Source organism: Dioscorea cayenensis, chromosome 17, assembly GCF_009730915.1.
Source record: "Dioscorea cayenensis subsp. rotundata cultivar TDr96_F1 chromosome 17, TDr96_F1_v2_PseudoChromosome.rev07_lg8_w22 25.fasta, whole genome shotgun sequence".
Lineage (NCBI taxonomy): Eukaryota > Viridiplantae > Streptophyta > Magnoliopsida > Dioscoreales > Dioscoreaceae > Dioscorea > Dioscorea cayenensis.
This window is the reverse complement of record NC_052487.1, coordinates 17275147-17293106: the sequence shown is the minus strand read 5'-3', so window position 1 is coordinate 17293106 and position 17960 is coordinate 17275147. Positions and strand designations below refer to the sequence as shown.

The window sequence follows — 17960 nt, the reverse complement described above, 5'->3', positions numbered from 1 at the left end:
GTTGGATTTGTATTTGCGGAGATTGTTAAAATCCTACTAAGTTGGATTCATAAATGATTTAAGTACAAACATTTGCATATTTAGTTCCATATTACGAAAATATTCTCAATAGTTGTCATCTTTGCCTTTGTCTGCATGTATAGTTTCTTCTACATCTTTGATGTTCTCTACAGCAAGTTCTACGTCCGTTGCAGTCTCTGTGGTAGGTTCTGCGTCCTCAGTAGTATCAGCGCCGTTAGCAGTCTCCACGGCAGGTTCTGTGCCCACTACAGCCTCCGCGGTAGGTTCAACATCTTGGGCAGGTTCAGTATCGTCGGCAGTCTCCAGGGCAGGTTCTAAGTATGTTACAGACTCCGTGATAGGTTCAGCTTCCTGGGAAGTCTCCGCAACAAGTTCAGTGGTCGCTTCAGTCCCTGCAGTAGCTTCAGCGGCAGTCGTCTACATCTCCCTATCCGTCCCGTTGTCCTTCTCCTCACCGACGTCCTCGACTGTGTCAGAAATAATTTTTCGCCGGATTCCATCAACCAATATCCGTGACACATAACACAGTCTCAAATATGGGATGCCCCCCATGATATGTCTAGAGGTAGTTACGCACATGTAACGTACACAAAATGTTAAACAATCGTTACTTCCAGGGGGTTGTTGGGGGCAGTTACGCACATGTTCTAGAGGTAGATCTCTAAATCTGTTGTGGCCCAAATTAATCTCCAGACACAGTTCAAAAATATCCTACTAAAGCATCATATTGCGAAGGACTTACCATGTCAACGACATCTGAGTCATACACAAACGACTGAAGTGAAGAGTAGTACATGTATTTTGAATTCTCTAAGTCAAGCGTCAGCAAATGATAGTGGCTGTTGAAAATGATTCGCATCAGGATAATGTTAGCGTTTTTGTGGCCAAACATTATATCCTCCATTATGTACATAGCCAGGTCTGCCGCGGATTTTGACTTCTGCATGACGAGCTCCTAAGGTCGCGTGACGTCAGCTTGTTTTTGGAATGCCTGGGGATTTGAGAGTAACTGTTCACACATGATGAGGACCAGGACGTCGACGACATCGTCGGATACTTGATCTTTGCCTTCGAGGAGAACGTAAATGCTTTCATGCGTTGTGAATCCGCAGTCGTTCCTCCACACTACTGAACTAAAAAAAACTTAATTTACACAGATACAACGTTAATCATATATTACACACATATAATACAGATTAAACAGGTACAACATATATTACATATATATAGAATATTACACACTAAAAACTTAATTTATACATGTATAATGTAATTTACACACATGTATCTTAAGTTTACACAACTAGTACTTATAATACATATGAAATAAAGAATCATACACAGTTAACATATATTACCTGTCCACTTGGGTGTTTAAGTAATGCTTAATGTCTATCCGTTCCAACAAGTTCAGCCTCCCGAAGCCTACATACTTCTTTAATTGTGGGAGAAAACCAGGTGGGGTCTTCATTTCCGGGGCCGTCTCTCTTGGTGGACCCTCATATGGCACTTTTGTAAGAGAATTGTTTTCCTCTGTTTTATTCTTCAATCCAGTCAGGGATTCGACAAGTGTAACCACTTCTAGTAAGGCCTCTAGGTCGGTATCCGTTATGTCAGTTGAAGTGGAGCCAAGTGGGAACATTATCTTCTGCAGGGCGCGCACAGGCGGTTGGTTTTTTGGACCACATGTCTTTCTGCTTTGTGCTTCCTTTTGGCGGATTTCTTGGGTGTAGATTTTTTTTGGCAGAGTTCTCTTCTGTGGAGCCTTCTTCGTCGGGCCCTGACTGGAGCTTTCTTGGATGGAACCCTCTTCGGTGATAGTTTGGGTGGGACAGCTTCAGATATGTCTGCCTTAGCCATACGGCGCGTTTTGTACCTTGGCGGTGTATCAACTTTACCACCTTCGACGGTGGAAGTCACTGCAACAGGTGCAGGCTCTGTAACAGGGGCAAATTCGACAGCAGGTGCAGGCTCTACAACAGGGAAAGTTGTTGTGGCCTCAGGATTGGTATTTTTATTTATATATATAGGCTCTGCAACAGGGGAAGGCGCTGGGGATTCTCGGGTGTCATCAGTATCAGGAACCTCAGGGACCATTTCTGAAGTGTCCTTTTCCCGAGTTAGGCCAGACCGGCCCCTAAAAGACCGTACTACCCGTTTGAATCTCCTACCTGAAAAAAAAGAAGGAGAAGGATCCGTTGCTTCCCGCTGTATGTTACTATCCGGTGGCGGTAACCTTGATACGACCCTCCGCTACCTTTCATCGTTAGCGTCGCGCTCGTCCAAAAGCGCACGCATTTCATGAAATTTCTCTAATACCCACTGCAAGAGGTGCATACATCATCGTCGTCTCCCCGTGATTGACGCTGAGAGAATTTTGATGAGTTGTCAGGGGGAGAATCCTTCCTAGATTGTTTCCTTGCCGGCTATCTGCTTGGTTTTGCAGAGGATTCCTTTGGGGGGCATGTTTTTTTTTTTCTATAGACCTCGTTGGCAGGGAGCGTCACCCAGCCTTTTTCTTTCTGTCGGCCACTTCAGACAACCTCTCATAACCTTGCTTTCTGGTTTCCCGTCTTCCAACGCCAATCAGTTCAGTCTCCTCATCATTGGTTGGAACAAGTTCGTAGAATTGCAAAATTGGTCATATATTACACAGGTAAGCCTTATCATACACATGAAAATATTTAATTTACACATGAATGCGTTTTCTCACACAGGTAATATTTATTATGCATAGGAAAATATATTCCTACATATGTAGAATTTATTATACATTTGGAAATATGCTTACACACAGATAAACAATATTATACACAGTCAATAATGCAAGTTGCATAGTTTGTAAGAATTTCACACATGTAGATCACAAACTTACTTCTCTCCCTTTAAGCGACTTCAACAGAGGACCGATTAAAGTTGTCTTGATGTAACTGGTTTCCCCATAAGACATTATACGGGGTGTCCTTCCCTGCCGATGTTTCTTCACACTGCCAGTTACTTTGTAGAACCAAATGATGAGGGCGACGGTGCGCCCTTTCAAGTAACTTGTGGTGGTGTAGTTTCCTTTGCACCGTATCTGTACATGTTCCACCATTGTAGGGAGATCGGCTATCAGCCACTTGTGAATGGCATGGCCCTAAGCATAACGGGCAAGTTAGGGAAGATCATCAGTGTACTTGGCTGCAAATATTGGCATGTTAAGAGAAGTGCTAGGGAAAAAAATGGTAGCCATGAAGTAGACCACCATAAGCTTCACAAATGTCTCCTTGTCACCATCTTTCTTTCGCACAAGCGCGCATAGGTTGTCTTTAATTGCATCACGGTGATGATTATGCATTTTACTGAGGAATATCTCCTCAAACTCGCATTGGACCTTCTCGTGCTTGAACAATACGATATCCGTTGTGAGAATGAGTGCTATGTCTTTTGGCCTGAATGACAGCATGCTCTTTCCTATCTCGAAGCGCTGGGTGCGATCATCATACACCTACAGCAGCGCGTCAATCACCCCTCTCTCCTACATGATGGGTGTGACATTCATGAAATGGGCAAATGGAGTACCTCGGAGTATCTCCCAGTGCCGCCTGTTCATCTCCTTCCTTAATACAGAGATCAGTTCTACAACAGTAGCTAGGTAACACTGTGCATTTACAAATGTCGTCGCCATCGTTTGTTGTGGAAAATAAAAGCAAAAAAAAAACATCAATATCTTAAACACGAGCATACTTATTTTACACACGAAGAAGGTATTATACACAGGAACTCCTTATGTTACACAGGAACTCAAATATTACACAATAAGATGCACAAACTAAATGACAATCTGAAGTAACTACCCATCATCATGATAATGTAGTATTTCACACACAAATGAAGCAATGTTACAACATCTAAACACCATGCATAGCACTATCGTCCACCTGCTTGAAGGCCCATTTTCTCACCTCTCGGTTGCAATTTCCTTTGAGAAACTTCTTCAGTGGCTGCCCTTCAACGGGAGAACAATAGATTCGGAGAAGATGAAAGCCGACTCTCGCGAGGAAGACGACTGCTGGGAAAGGGTTCTCCACCTACTTCACCATGATGTATAAAAGACGAACAGTTGCGCCACCATTGGAGAAAAGCGGCCGCGAATTCCAACGCTTCTCAAATCCAACTGTCCAACCGTGCGCGGTTACCAAGATATTCAAGGGCATACTCATCATTTCACTTGCCTAGGAACTTTCTCCTCACATGAAAGGCAGTATGGTAACTTTCATAGCCATTTAACACCCCAACTATCTCCGTTTGTGGAATAAGGGCTGAAAAGAAAATACCCAATAAAGGAGGGACTAAAAAGGAAATTGGAAACTTGCAGGGATTTAGAGGAAAAGTGCAAACTTGGGAGAGATGTTTCAATACTTTCCTGTTACTTTTATACATTTTGTAATAAATATTGGTATTTATATAAGAAATAGTGAGTTCTATATAATGAGTTTATAATAACTATATTTTTATTCATAAACTATTTTAAATATCATTATTAATTTTAATTAATATAATTAAATATTTAAAATATCTTAATTTAATAATTTATTATGTAATTAATTTGTATTAAGTAAATTAATTTTTTATTTGTGGGGATGACATTTTGACCATTGGGAGTAACCACCATTACCTTACGTGGTGGGGGAAGGCTATAATCCTTGCAAATGTAATGATTGCCCATAATGATTTCCCTTTTCCTATTTATATTCCCATCCCCTTCCGCTTCTCCTTCCCCATCCCCATCCCCATCCACATATTTCCATTCCCTCCAATCAAACGGATCCGTAATAATTTGCCCTTGGAAATAATTTCATTTACCGAAACACAAGCAAAGGGTGAACTTTAGCTTAAGGCAAGTAGGTGGCTCACATTGGTGCAATTTTAAACTAGTGTTGAGCCATATTCTACCTTTATAAAAGTTAAATTGGTTTTTATCTTATTTAATATTTTAAAATAAAAACTTGAAAAATAAAGAATTTTTCGAAATATGGGAAAATATTGAGGGGCCAAAAAAGTGATTTTTTTTCTATTTTATTTAGGAATATCGTGTTGGTTTCTTTCAATGTAAATGTGGAATTTAGTTGAGAGACGTAAAATAACTAATTATGTTGTTTTTGTTGACACACCATTTTTTTTTTTTAAATAAAGGATAATCACTTACATTGGTGTTTGGTATCCACATTGTGAGGGGAATGACAATGGAGTGATGCCTTAATAGTGACATGACCGGGGGTTGGATTTGAAGCCAATGCCTTGATTTGGCGTAGGATGTGCTCTAACCGAGTGCCAAATCCTAGGCCAAATCAAGTTTTTGGTATAGTGACGAGTCATATATATTTTTTTTTCTTGTCTAATAGTTGTTTAATGAAGTTTGGGCCATTAATTTACAATTTTGGTTTACTTTTAGCCACATAAATATACACCATTTTCAAATTTGTACTTATAATTTCATATTTTAATCAAATTAATAACTTATAATTTAAGTTTATATTTTTATTTAATAAGAAATAAAAAATTGAAGAAAATAATACAAGAAATATAAATTCATTAAAATTATGGCAAATCATGTCAACAATAAAATAAAAAAAACTTAAAATAGTTCTAATATAGATTATCATCGACATCAATAATAAACAAAACCACAACACTCAAAATACAACTAATGAAGTTGGAAGTAGATGGGGTTAATAGTCTGGCATGTTATTGCCACTTACACCGATATTACTGAATAATTCATTAAACATATTAGATCTAGAAGGGGGTGGTTGTTGGAAAATGCTCTCTTTTCTAAAAATTTTCTTATTGTTGTGCTTGTATGTAAGCATGAATATTTGGATTAGTGATAGAATTCAAGTCTTGCATCAAAATTTTGTCATCACATCTCATTTGCTGAAAAACAAGATTTTTGCTCTATATTTCTAAGTACATTTGTCAATTTGCATTAGTCTTCTCTAATATCTCCATGATTTTGGAGTTATCATCCTTTAGATGACTAAGAGAAGATGCAACTTCGTCATCCTTTTTTTTATTCAGTTTGGTTTTCTCTTATCCGAATGGCCGTTCAAAAGATGAGCCACTAACACCTTAGTCTAAGTTAAGAGGAAATTGAAAAAGTCCGGGAGATTTTGTTGCTTGCGATTCAGGCGTAGGATTTTTTAGATTTTGATGACATAGTCAAATGCATGCTTTTGAGCAAGTTGTCTAGATGGCATAACATTATCTTTAAACTTTTCAAAGTTACTCACAATGTGCCACATGATCCAACTTGAATCCTTTCTTGTAGTTGGAATCATCTAAAAACATTCTCTTTACTCGATTCATCTGTAAAAGATTTCAGAGTTAAGTATTTGTAAAAATATAAATTTATGAAGAATAAAATATATAAAAAAACTTACAATATCTTGGTCTGATGCACCACTTGGATTGAAATTTTCCACTTGTCGAATACATCCGTTCAATTTTTTCATTGTATTTTCTATTGTTTGCATCCTACATTATAAAGATCGAGCACAATGTTCCACCCAAGATTTATCTCTTGTCAAATTGTATTTTTCCTCCATTCGAGCCCATAATTGCTTTAAAAACTTATTCGTACCAATAATGGATCTTGAGTCATTTCCATGTAAGTTTCACAAAAGTGGACATCTTCATAAGGAGAGTACCCCGTACTACAAGATTGTTTAGATATTTTTCTTAGGTTATAATAAAAGAGAGATTTCTTGATAATATTGGTTGAAATGAGAGATGCCATGAAGTTGTTTATATGGGCAACACGATATTTAATAATGTACAATCTTATCTTCATCTTCTGAATTTGAATTCATCTTCTTAAACCTTATCTTGACACATTTCCCCATTCAAAAAGATAAGAAAATTGAATGTCACCTTATCTTCTTACCAACCGTCGGATGGATTTCATCTTCATTAATACCGTTGGATTTGAATTTATCTTCTCAAATCTTATCTTAGCACATTTCCCCATACTAGAAGATAAGAAAATTGAATAATATGCCACCTTATCTTCTTACCAACCGTCGGATGGATTTCATTTGAATCACCACTGTTGGATTTGAATTTATCTTCTCAAACCTTATCTTAGCACATTTCCCTATGCCAGAAGATAAGAAAATTGAATAATGTGCCACCATATCTTCTTACCAACCATCCGATGGATTTCATTACAAACACGGCCGTAGGATTACTTACAATATTTTTTTTCTTATCTTATCACATTTACATCAAAATTTTCTTATAAATTGACGCTTTTATTGTTCTTTTCATTCATACCCATTCATATAACACATAAACATATACTCAAAATGAATTACAACTTTGGAGGAACTTCGAATACTGAAAATAACATATTGTCGTCATCATCTTCAGATGATGATGACAATATGTTATGGATGTATGATCTCTTTTCAATGGAAGAGGATGTAATGTATCATATTATTCAAAATAATAACATGATGTTAGAGTTAACCCTCAACTGAACAACCGTCACACCCATGATAGCTCTATTCCAAACCATGTTGTTATCAATCGTAACCATGAAACAGCATATCGCAATTTGTGGAATGATTACTTTTTAAAAAATCCACCATATAATGCTGAGATGTTTCGCCGAAGATATCAAATGTCACAAAGTTTATTTCTTCGTATTATTGAGGCAATTAAGGACCATGATAGTTACTTCCAACAATGATGTGATGGTCTTGGTTGAGTTAGGTTATCTAGTTTACAAAAAAAAATTATTGTTGTTATTCGAATGTTGCCATATGGTCTACGACCCTGATGATGCTACAGGCGAGTATATCAAAATCAGTGAATCCACTGCAATTAAAAGCTTGAAAAGATTTTGTCGAGCTATCGTAGAGATTTTCATTGAGTTATATCTTAGATCACCTAATGCTAATGATATTGTAAGACTCTTTCACATTAGAGAACAATGTAGCTTTCTAGTAATGTTAGGAAATTGGACTGTATGCATTGGAAGTGGAAAAATTGTCCCACAGCATATGATGGGCAATATAGAGGAAGGTATGTATGTCCAACCATTATTCTTGAAGCAGTAGCAGACTATGATCTTTGGATATTACACACTTATTTCGGAATTCCAGGCACCAACAATGACATAAATGTTTTGGAGTCTTCTAATTTGCTCTCCAACCTAGTACAAGGTATTACTCCTCCTGCTCATTACATCATTCAAGGAAATGAGCACCATATGAAATATTATTTTGCTGATAACATATATCCAAAATGGTCTACTATTGTACAAACTATGCATCAACCACGAACTCCGAAGAAAAAATATTTTGCAATGAGACAAGAGACATGCAGAAAAGACATCGAGAGGGCATTTGGTGTCCTACAATCTCGTTTTGCAATTGTGGCAGGACCAATACGGTTTTAGAGGAAAAATGTCTTACGCGACATAATAACTGCATGCATTATTATGCACAACATGATAGTTGAGAATGAACAAGATCTTAATGTACCAATCATGGATGCAAGCGCAGTGCCGATCCCAATGGTTGAATTGGTACAAGATGAAGATGCTCAATTTGAACAATTTCTTGGTCGTTACAGGCAAATTAAAGACATACGCTCATATTGCACTTCTAATTGCGTTGATTGAATATGTATGGTTGCGCTATGCAAATAATGAAGATAATTAAAAACTTATGTGCTACTTTTGTTTCCAATAATGTGTTGTTTTACTATCTTGCTTGTTTATATTTTAATTAATTAATTAATGTAATGTTTGTATTTTTATTTTTTTATCAATCGGATTTTTATTTTTTATTCAAATACTCACAGCTATTTTTATTTTATATTTAATAAATATTTGTTATAAATATAACAAATAAAATATATATTTTAAATAATATAATATTTAATTCAATGGTTAAAAGTGAAAAAGAATTAAAGTTGATTAAATTTGTTGATGGTAAGAATATATAAATTATGAAGTGGGAAGAATATTTTTGGAATACCCTACTTTAGAGTTATAAATAAAGTTGCTAGTTGGGGAAACTTTCACTGTAGAACCTATATTTTTGTATATTGAAATTTCAAATATTGAATTTTGAGTTGGAGCTATAAAATAATGGGAATGGACTTGGAGGGTTACGGAGGAGGCATCCCCCAATTTTGAGGGGAATATATGAGAAAGGATGGGAAGGAACGAAAGGTAAATACTTATTTATCTTTTAATTACAAATTTATTAAATTAAATAGTTATTTATTATAATTAATATGAATTATTTTAATTTAAATATGAGAGGATTACTCACTATGTGTTTGAAATGACAAAGTTGGACGATATTAATAAATAATGATTGCGAATGCTTGATTATTAATATAATAAATAATAATTAAAATAGCATTATTATTATTAGTAAAATAATAATTAAAATGAAATGATAATAAATAATAGTATAACAATAATTTAATTTAAATAATAATTAAATATATAACTTTATTTATTATTAAAATGAAATTTTAATTTAAATATTTAATTATAATAATAAAAATAATAATACAACATAAAAAGGATAACATAGCTTTTTTAAACACAAACAAAGGGACAACAAGTCCACTAGAGATGGAGTTACCTACAATAAAATCCCTTAGAAGATTAGACAGTCAAGAGAATGGCAAAGCCAACACTAGCTTATATCTAGAGTAAAAACCTCATCTCTGGTATCACTTGCTCTAACAGGTGATCCTATAAACTCCAAACTATGGGGAGCAATTGCAATGAGATTCTCAAGCTTTACCTTCTTATCCCCAGAGTTATTCTTTGAACCCTTACGTTTTTTGCTTTTGTTTTCAATAAATTTGCTGCTTTCTAGTTTTTTTTAAATAATATAATGCTTTTCATTATATTTTATTAAATTGATAATTATTGTTATGGTATAATACTTTATATAGAATCAACTTTGGGTAGCCCATTAATTAAGACATTTCCTTCCAATGTGGGACCTTGTGTTCAAATTACATCCAATATAACGAGTAAAAATCCTCTATGCATATAAACGGTGGGAAAACTTTTATGTATAGGATGCTAAAAACGAGACCCTCACACTTGAATGATGCTCTTGCCGCATTTATAACAATTAAAAAGACTTTGGGCAGACACATGTGTGATGTGTTAATGACATTCTATCAGTGGCAAGTTGCACCACTAGGGCTAATTTATTTAAGTAATGAAGTAATAATGTTTGTGACTGACATTACGTGTGACATGTAATTAAAAATGTTTAATTTTATAATTGATATTGTAAAACTAAATATTTAAAATTTTATTCATACTGCAATTAAAGATTTTATTAAAACTTAACATATGGCAAAGGAGGTTGATGATATATTATATTGAGTAAATCATTAAATGAAAATAAATATTTTCTTTATTAAATGAACATCAAGTGGAATTGACCAAAAACATTGTGAGGAATTGAGAAATCAGAATAACTTTACTTTATTTTTATTTAAATTCATAATTTTTGTTTGTTTTTCTTTTCTTTAATTGTCTAATTAACCCCAAAATTTTATTAATTGTTTATATATCATCAAAATATGAAAAATTAGTCTAATAAATTAATTAAAATATATATATATATATATAATTCATCAAAGCAAAAATTAAACTAAGGTTATGGATTGCAAATAATGTTTTTGTCTCCTAACACTAAATCTCTTATATAGGGTGTTTGTTTCATAAAGAATTCAAAATTAAACTTTAAAATCCACTTAAAGTGATAACAAATAAATTTATTTTCATTATTTTAACTTTTAATTTTTGTCATTTCAACCATTTACATAATATTTGTTTAGTGAAACCATTCAAATCATAAATGAATAATTTTTGCAAGTTCTATAGAATTTGTTTCATAAAGGTGTTTTACTGAGCTGTTTTGACTTTCGTAAATTTTTTACTAAAATTATGAAGTGGGATTTGGATCAAATTTAATTAAACTATACTTTGAAAAATATCCAAATATATTTTTTCATTATTATCTTTAAAAAAATCATATATATATATATATAACCAATGTCACCTCTATTCCTTTATCCAAGCAAATTGCTGCTTAGATTATTTTAATAAAGTCAAATGAGTATTGCTTTTTCCCTGTTGGAATAATTTACAATATTTTTAAATATTTTTCATACTCATACTTTTTCCTATAAATTATAAATAAATTCGGCTATAATTACATTCCACTGTTGTAGATGACTTTTATCACTGAATACTAAAAAACCCAGAAAATGTCTTTTTTATATCTCCATCTCTTTATTTACTCAACACTCCACCAAATACCCTCATTAGTTAAAAATCAGACCAGAAGAATAACAATTTTATGAAAATATGATTTTACTATTACTACCCTTTCACTGCACTACCATGAACTGAATAACTTTTTCAACATAATTTTTTTTTTTTAATGAAGAGGCAAAACATCCCTTATTTAATAAAAATTAGAGAAATATACCAACATGAAGTAAGCTCAATAAATATTTTTATTTTTATTTTATATAAATTTTAAAATTTAACCTCAAGTTCACACCCAAAAAAATACTGTAAAATCTCTTTGAATTTTAAATTTAAATCTTCAAATAATTTTTATTTATTATTTTATAATTACTTTAATTTTATTGATTGTTTTAGTTTTATTTATTTATTCAGTATTTTATAATTATTTTAATTTTAGTAACTATTTTATTTTTAGTTTCGGTTTCTATAAATATTTGTTTTAAAGTTTTTGAAAAAAATATGGATTTTAGACAACAGCTATTTATCATCTCCCACAAAAAGAGCAACAAGACTTTCTGAAAAATTGACATTTTTGAGATGCAATGGATTTGCGCTCTTGTTAGTACTGTTTAAATTTTATTTATTTGGATAAATCCTTCTGGAAATGTCACAACAAAACCAGTGTCAAAGACCAGCGGAGACAAAACCACAACTGAAAATGGAATCCAGTGGCTCACGGAAACCAAGGCTGGTTTCCATTTCCAGCGCCTGGTTTTTTTACTTATAGCACCCAGACAGGTCACCTCATCTTTGTCTTTATTTGTTGGTACTTGTTAATTAAAAATACAAATGAGGGGCACTGTATGCTGCCCTGTATTCACTATAAATATCAGGAAATCCACGCGGCATTCATAGCTTGTCTTAAAGAGAGAAAAAGATTGAGATAGAGAGGCATTTATTTGTTAAAGAGTTTTGAGAGAGAGAGAGAGAGAGAGAGAGATGGCGAGTACTGCTGGCAAGGTCATCAAATGCAAAGGTAAATTCTGAATTTTGTTTTCTTGGATTTTGATTGTGTTGTTTGTGGTTATTTTTCTCAATTTTGTTTTTATAAATCAGTGATAATCATCTTTTTATTTTGTTATATTTCAAACTTGAAACTTTTTAAACACAAGTAGATAAAACCACTAGTTATGTCTTGGTTATTATAATGTTTGTTTTGGTTTCTTTCTCATGGAGATTATGTTTGGGATTTCTAGTTGATTTGTTCTTGGTGATGTTTGTAGTGTACTCTTGGAATATCTTTTGACATTTAGATTCTTATTGTTTAGGAATAATTTTTATATTGAGTCCTAATATCTTGCCTTTAACAATAAAAAAATCTGTATGATCTTTTTTTTTTAAGGAATAATTTGGTGTATTTGTTCCTTTTTTTAATGATAATAAAAAAAAAAATCCTGATCCCTTACAAACTTTTTTGTGCACATTTCTTAAAAATAAATATCAGTGATGATAAACTGTTGTGTGAGTATGATCATGTTATCATAATAGTATGTTTATTTGAATTTATTGTTTATGCATCACCACTACATTCTTAGATGGAGCATGATTTTTGATATTATTATTATTATTATTATTGTATTATTTTTTTAATTAATTTTATTTTCTTTATTTGTATAGCTGCTGTTGCATGGGAGGCTGGGAAGCCGCTGGTGATGGAGGAGGTGGAGGTGGCTCCTCCTCAGGCAATGGAGGTTCGAATTAAGATCCTATTCACTTCGCTTTGCCACACTGATGTCTACTTTTGGGAAGCAAAGGTATTATCAGACTTGGTTAAGTAATTGTTTATTTAAATATATAAATCTGGGTCTCTCACCTGTTGCCAATTGTTGTTTTGGAATTTTGCAGGGGCAGACGCCTGTGTTTCCTCGGATCTTTGGGCATGAAGCAGGAGGGTGAGAATTTCTATTATCAAATTATTTTTAATTAGGGTTTATTCTCATGAATTAGGGTTTATGATTTATTTTTTGCTTACATTTAGGTGTTGCTGTCTGGGGATTATTTGTTTATAACTATGTTGTTCTCACTAATTGGGTGAAATTAGGACTCTGTAGAGCTTTTCTTATCTTATAAACCTAGCACATGCTGTAAATGTTTCCAATTAGATTGAAGGGCATATAGTCTTGATTATGATTTCATTTATATATTAATTTATTTGTGTATGTTGGATATTAATTATAAACAATGTGAGATCAAGTTTATGATTTCAAATTTCCCTCACACATTTGGATGTTCTTGTTTCTTCAAATTTTATGTTTGTGGAATTAGGACTCTAGCAAGAAATATAGAGCAAATATACAGTTGTTGTGTGTGGTTTTATACTGAAAAGTGAAAACCTCTCTAACCTTTCAAATAAGATAAAAAATCATGATATCAAGACTCGTTCATTTGTTGAGAGTTATGTATACATCATTATAATTTTCATTTTGTTCAATGTAGAATCGTGGAGAGTGTTGGAGAGGGAGTTACAGAACTTGCACCGGGAGATCACGTCCTCCCAGTGTTCACTGGAGAATGCAAGGATTGTGCTCACTGCAAGTCAGAGGAGAGCAACATGTGCACTCTTCTCAGGATTAACACTGACAGGGGAGTGATGATTGGGGATGGGCAATCAAGGTTCTCCATCAATGGCAAACCTATATATCACTTTGTTGGAACCTCAACATTCAGTGAATACACTGTTGTTCATGTGGGTTGTGTTGCAAAGATCAACCCCAATGCTCCACTGGATAAAGTTTGTGTTCTCAGCTGTGGCATTTCAACTGGTAAATTCTTATTCTAACCAAATACGTGATTTCAATGTGTTTTAATAATCTTTCTAATAAGCTTTTCTTTTGAAGGTCTCGGTGCAACACTAAATGTCGCAAAGCCACCCAGAGGTTCAACAGTTGCTGTTTTCGGATTGGGAGCTGTCGGCCTTGCTGTGAGTCTTTTCTTCTTCCTTTGTTCCTCCCAAATGAAAATTTAATGGTTTTTATTTATTGTTTTTATGTTTATATTTAGGCTGCGGAAGGGGCCAAAATGGCAGGGGCTTCAAGGATTATCGGTGTTGATTTGAATCCAAGAAGATTTGTTGAAGGTTTTTCTTGTTTATATGAAATTTTAGATTACTTTGATTGTTACCAAAACTTTTCTAACTTATCATGTTTGTAAACCAGCCAAAAAGTTTGGTGTCACTGAGTTTGTCAACCCAAGTGACTTTGACAAGCCAATTCAAGAGGTTCATTTCTCTACTATTCCAAACCACAAACCTGAGTTTCTTCTTGACTTCTGAATGTAAATAATTATATGCAGGTGCTCACTGAAATGACCGATGGTGGAGTTGATCGGAGCATTGAATGCACTGGCAACATCAATGCTATGATATCGGCTTTTGAATGTGTTCATGATGTATTTATTGTCCCTCTTCTCCATATCCCTTTTATATTCACATCAATGGAACTCAATTTCATTGATATCTTGCAGGGCTGGGGTGTTGCTGTTCTCGTCGGAGTGCCTCATAAAGATGCTGTGTTTAAGACACACCCTATGAATCTTCTTAATGAAAGAACACTCAAGGGAACCTTCTTTGGTAACTACAAGCCTCGCTCTGACATCCCTGCTGTCGTCGAGAAATACATGAACAAGGTGAGTGAGTAAATATATACATATTTGAAATTTTAGTTGAACAAAAGTTTTTCATTGGTGTTTCATACAATGCAGGAGCTAGAACTGGAGAAGTTCATCACTCATGAAGTTCCATTCTCAGAGATAAACAAGGCCTTTGAATACATGCTCAAAGGTGATAGTCTTCGCTGCATCATTCGCATGCAGGAAGAGTAAAACTCTTTGTAATTTTTCCTGCAAGTTTTGCTGCAAATAAAATAAGCCTAGCCTCCAGGCTCCAGGCCTCTCTTGTTGTTTATACAGAGTACTGTTCTTGTATTTCTGTTGGAAGAAATCAATGAAGTTGATTGCATATATTTCTAAATTCTATCTGGAAAAATATATTTCAGGGCATAACAAGTCTTTCTGTTACACAAAAATAAACAAAGAAATACAGGACATGCCTAAACTCAAGCAGATCAGCTATCATTTGCTAACAATCTTTATTCTTCATTAATTGCTATTTAAATTATTCACAACTGTGAGTAATATAACAGACTAGTGCAATGTTGTTGTGGTCTATAGTACTCCCTTTACACAGGATACTTTGAATCGTTGTGGTCTATAGTACTCCCTTTACACAGGATACTTTGAATCATAAAACAAATCAAATGAAAAATCACATATTAAACACAGGGTATGTACCCAAGTTTTGACTTTTTAAGAAGTCCTTAAATTCCAAGATGCACATTAAGCAGATACAATCCCCTTCATTAATTTCCAAATAGAATTTAGATGTTTGACATATGATGACACTGCCATTTAAAGTTTTTGTATTAAGTTTTTGACTCCATCTCTTTTGCCTTTTATGTTGTAGCTCCAAAATCCAATGCCAAAAAAGATTACTCAATCCAGATATTAGGTTATGGAATTCCATATATCTTGGCTACATGTTTTAGGAATTTATCAATAATTTCTAAAAAAAAAATTAATTGAAACCTTATGAAGAAGATCAACGATGGATTCTCTATCCCACCAGACCAACCAACCAACCAAAGTCTGGAACGTCTACAAATGATCTCCATATGGAAATCTCCACATAAAATGAAGACTAAAAGGATAATCAAATAATCTCTTGAAAGAAACCACGGCGGTCACGACTCCCGCGGCGGTATGGTATAAAAACAAAAAAAAGATGAAGTTCCGTTGCAGCGGTCGCGACTCCCGCGGCGGTGCGCATAGAAACCACGGCGGCGGACAAGGCGGACACGACGGAGCTCGGGATCACAGTGGAGGAGGACACGACAGTTATCATGGTGGTTCTAGCAGCTCTCGTGGAGGTGGCCATGGCGGATTTCATTTGTCTCATCGCGCTACCAGAGGAGATCATGGAAAGGGCACCCATGGTGTAGTTCGTTGCTTTGTTCCCATATCTCGGCCATCTCAACTTCCATATACACAATCTCAGCCAGTGGAGGATGGTCCCTCCGCGCTTAAAAACTCTCCAGTTAGAGAAGGAGTCTCTTTTGTGGACGTGATTCGGAACTCATCTCCAGATTCTTCTCTTCCTTCTTCTCGGCAGAAGGAACCTTTGGACAAGACTTCTTCTCTTAAGCGACGCCGCTCACCGGACAGTGCGGATAACTGTAAAAGATGCCTGAGAGCTGGCCACTCAGCGGATGAGTGCAGGCACCAACTAACTTGTAGAAGATGTCGCGGTGTTGGTCACTTCGTAGCTAGGTGTCCTCAGCGACCCTCCATCAAGACCTCTAAGCCCGCCATTGCTCATCCCAACAAAACCTCTCCCCCGACGAGAGTCAAAACCCAACCCACTAGATCTCTTCTTCATATTCCCTCTCGCTCTTCCCGTTCCTCTTCGAACTCTCTACGAGTTTCACTTCCTATCTCTGAGGCGATCATCAAATCGAAAGAGGAACTTAGGACGATGGTCATCGTTAGGGTGATCTTTGGCAACGCCAGTGTTCAGTCCCTTCATGTTGCATTGCCGCAATAACTTCCCTCCCGCCACTGTGAAAGCATTACTCCTTATGCTAATGACTTCCTTCTCTCCTTGGACTCCTCGAGGGCCGCTATTTGGGTGGTAAAGAAGAACCAGTTAACGCTCAAGACCAACCATGGCCCTTGCACCGTGAGCTTTTCTCATTGGACGCCGGAGTTCGGGTCCTATACTATCGCGGCGAGGAACTATAACTGGGTGAGAATCTCAAACCTCCCTTTGCACTGCTAGAATTGGGATTCCATTGTTGAGGTTCTCAGGCCGTTAGGGGAGCTTATTTACGTCCAAAAAGATGAGGAGGTCACGCTTGAACATCTCAGGACTTTGGTGAGGTTAAAATCTCCAGCAGCCTTTCCAATTGAGATGATTGTCGACGTGGGAGTTCGTAGCTTCAAAATCAAACTTGAAAACGATGGAGTTCCAATTTTAAGATCCAAAATTATCCAAGGACCTACTCCATTAGCATCTTCTCAGCAGAATCCTTCGAATGATATTATACCCGCCACTTCGAACCTTTTAAGACCTTAGGAGTTGCACCGTCCCTCTCCTCCATCCCGAAGTACCCACCAGATTTCTCGTGAAGACAAAGGCAAAGATCCACTGCTTATGCCTTCCTCCACATCTTCAGGCCTTGATGGTAAGCGCAGCACCTGTTCTGATTGTTCAGCAGGGAGAGACTCACAGCGCGGCATCCACATCTCTGCTACCGTCGACCTCTCCTTCGGTGACCCTGTCTCTATTGCTGAACCAACCTCCGACGACCAGTGGAAGATAGCTGTCCCCCAGATTCCTCTGTTCTCTCGCGAGAGACACGAGGAAGGGGACAGACTACGGCAACGTGGTTGCCGGATGCACAACAGCCGTCCCTGTGCATCGGGATTCGTTCTCTTCTGATCTATCTGGAACCATGCAGACGTCGGCTCTGCCTCGGGATCAGACCTCCAGAGATTCTCTCATTAATTCAAACACAACTTCTGTTCAACAAACTGAAAC

General features: G+C 35.6%; 2 protein-coding genes across 2 annotated transcripts; both read left to right on the top strand.

Moving 5' to 3' along the window:
- Window positions 1-7826: 7826 nt before the first annotated feature.
- LOC120281183 lies at window positions 7827-8464 on the top strand. Its single transcript, XM_039288076.1, has 2 exons — window positions 7827-8088; window positions 8169-8464. Exons 1-2 carry the CDS (start codon window positions 7827-7829, stop codon window positions 8462-8464), a joined length of 558 nt encoding a protein of 185 aa, XP_039144010.1.
- A 3762-nt stretch (window positions 8465-12226) lies between these two features.
- On the top strand, window positions 12227-15325 carry LOC120280802 (alcohol dehydrogenase 1-like). The gene is made up of 10 exons (XM_039287746.1): window positions 12227-12344; window positions 12986-13122; window positions 13214-13260; window positions 13805-14130; window positions 14206-14288; window positions 14369-14444; window positions 14524-14585; window positions 14660-14755; window positions 14831-14992; window positions 15068-15325. The coding sequence occupies exons 1-10, from the start codon at window positions 12308-12310 to the stop codon at window positions 15185-15187; spliced, it is 1146 nt and encodes a 381-aa protein (XP_039143680.1). The 5' UTR covers window positions 12227-12307; the 3' UTR covers window positions 15188-15325.
- Window positions 15326-17960: the final 2635 nt, after the last annotated feature.

Coding starts and splice junctions, on each gene's coding strand:
- LOC120280802 (XM_039287746.1), top strand. CDS start 12,308: ATGGCGAGTACTGCTGGCAAGGTCATCAAATGCAAAG. Junction 13,261..13,804: donor TTTGGGCATGAAGCAGGAGG/GTGAGAATTTCT, acceptor TGTTCAATGTAG/AATCGTGGAGAGTGTTGGAG. Junction 14,756..14,830: donor CTTTTGAATGTGTTCATGAT/GTATTTATTGTC, acceptor GATATCTTGCAG/GGCTGGGGTGTTGCTGTTCT.
- LOC120281183 (XM_039288076.1), top strand. CDS start 7,827: ATGGTCTACGACCCTGATGATGCTACAGGCGAGTATATCAAAATCAGT. Junction 8,089..8,168: donor GATGGGCAATATAGAGGAAG/GTATGTATGTCC, acceptor TCGGAATTCCAG/GCACCAACAATGACATAAAT.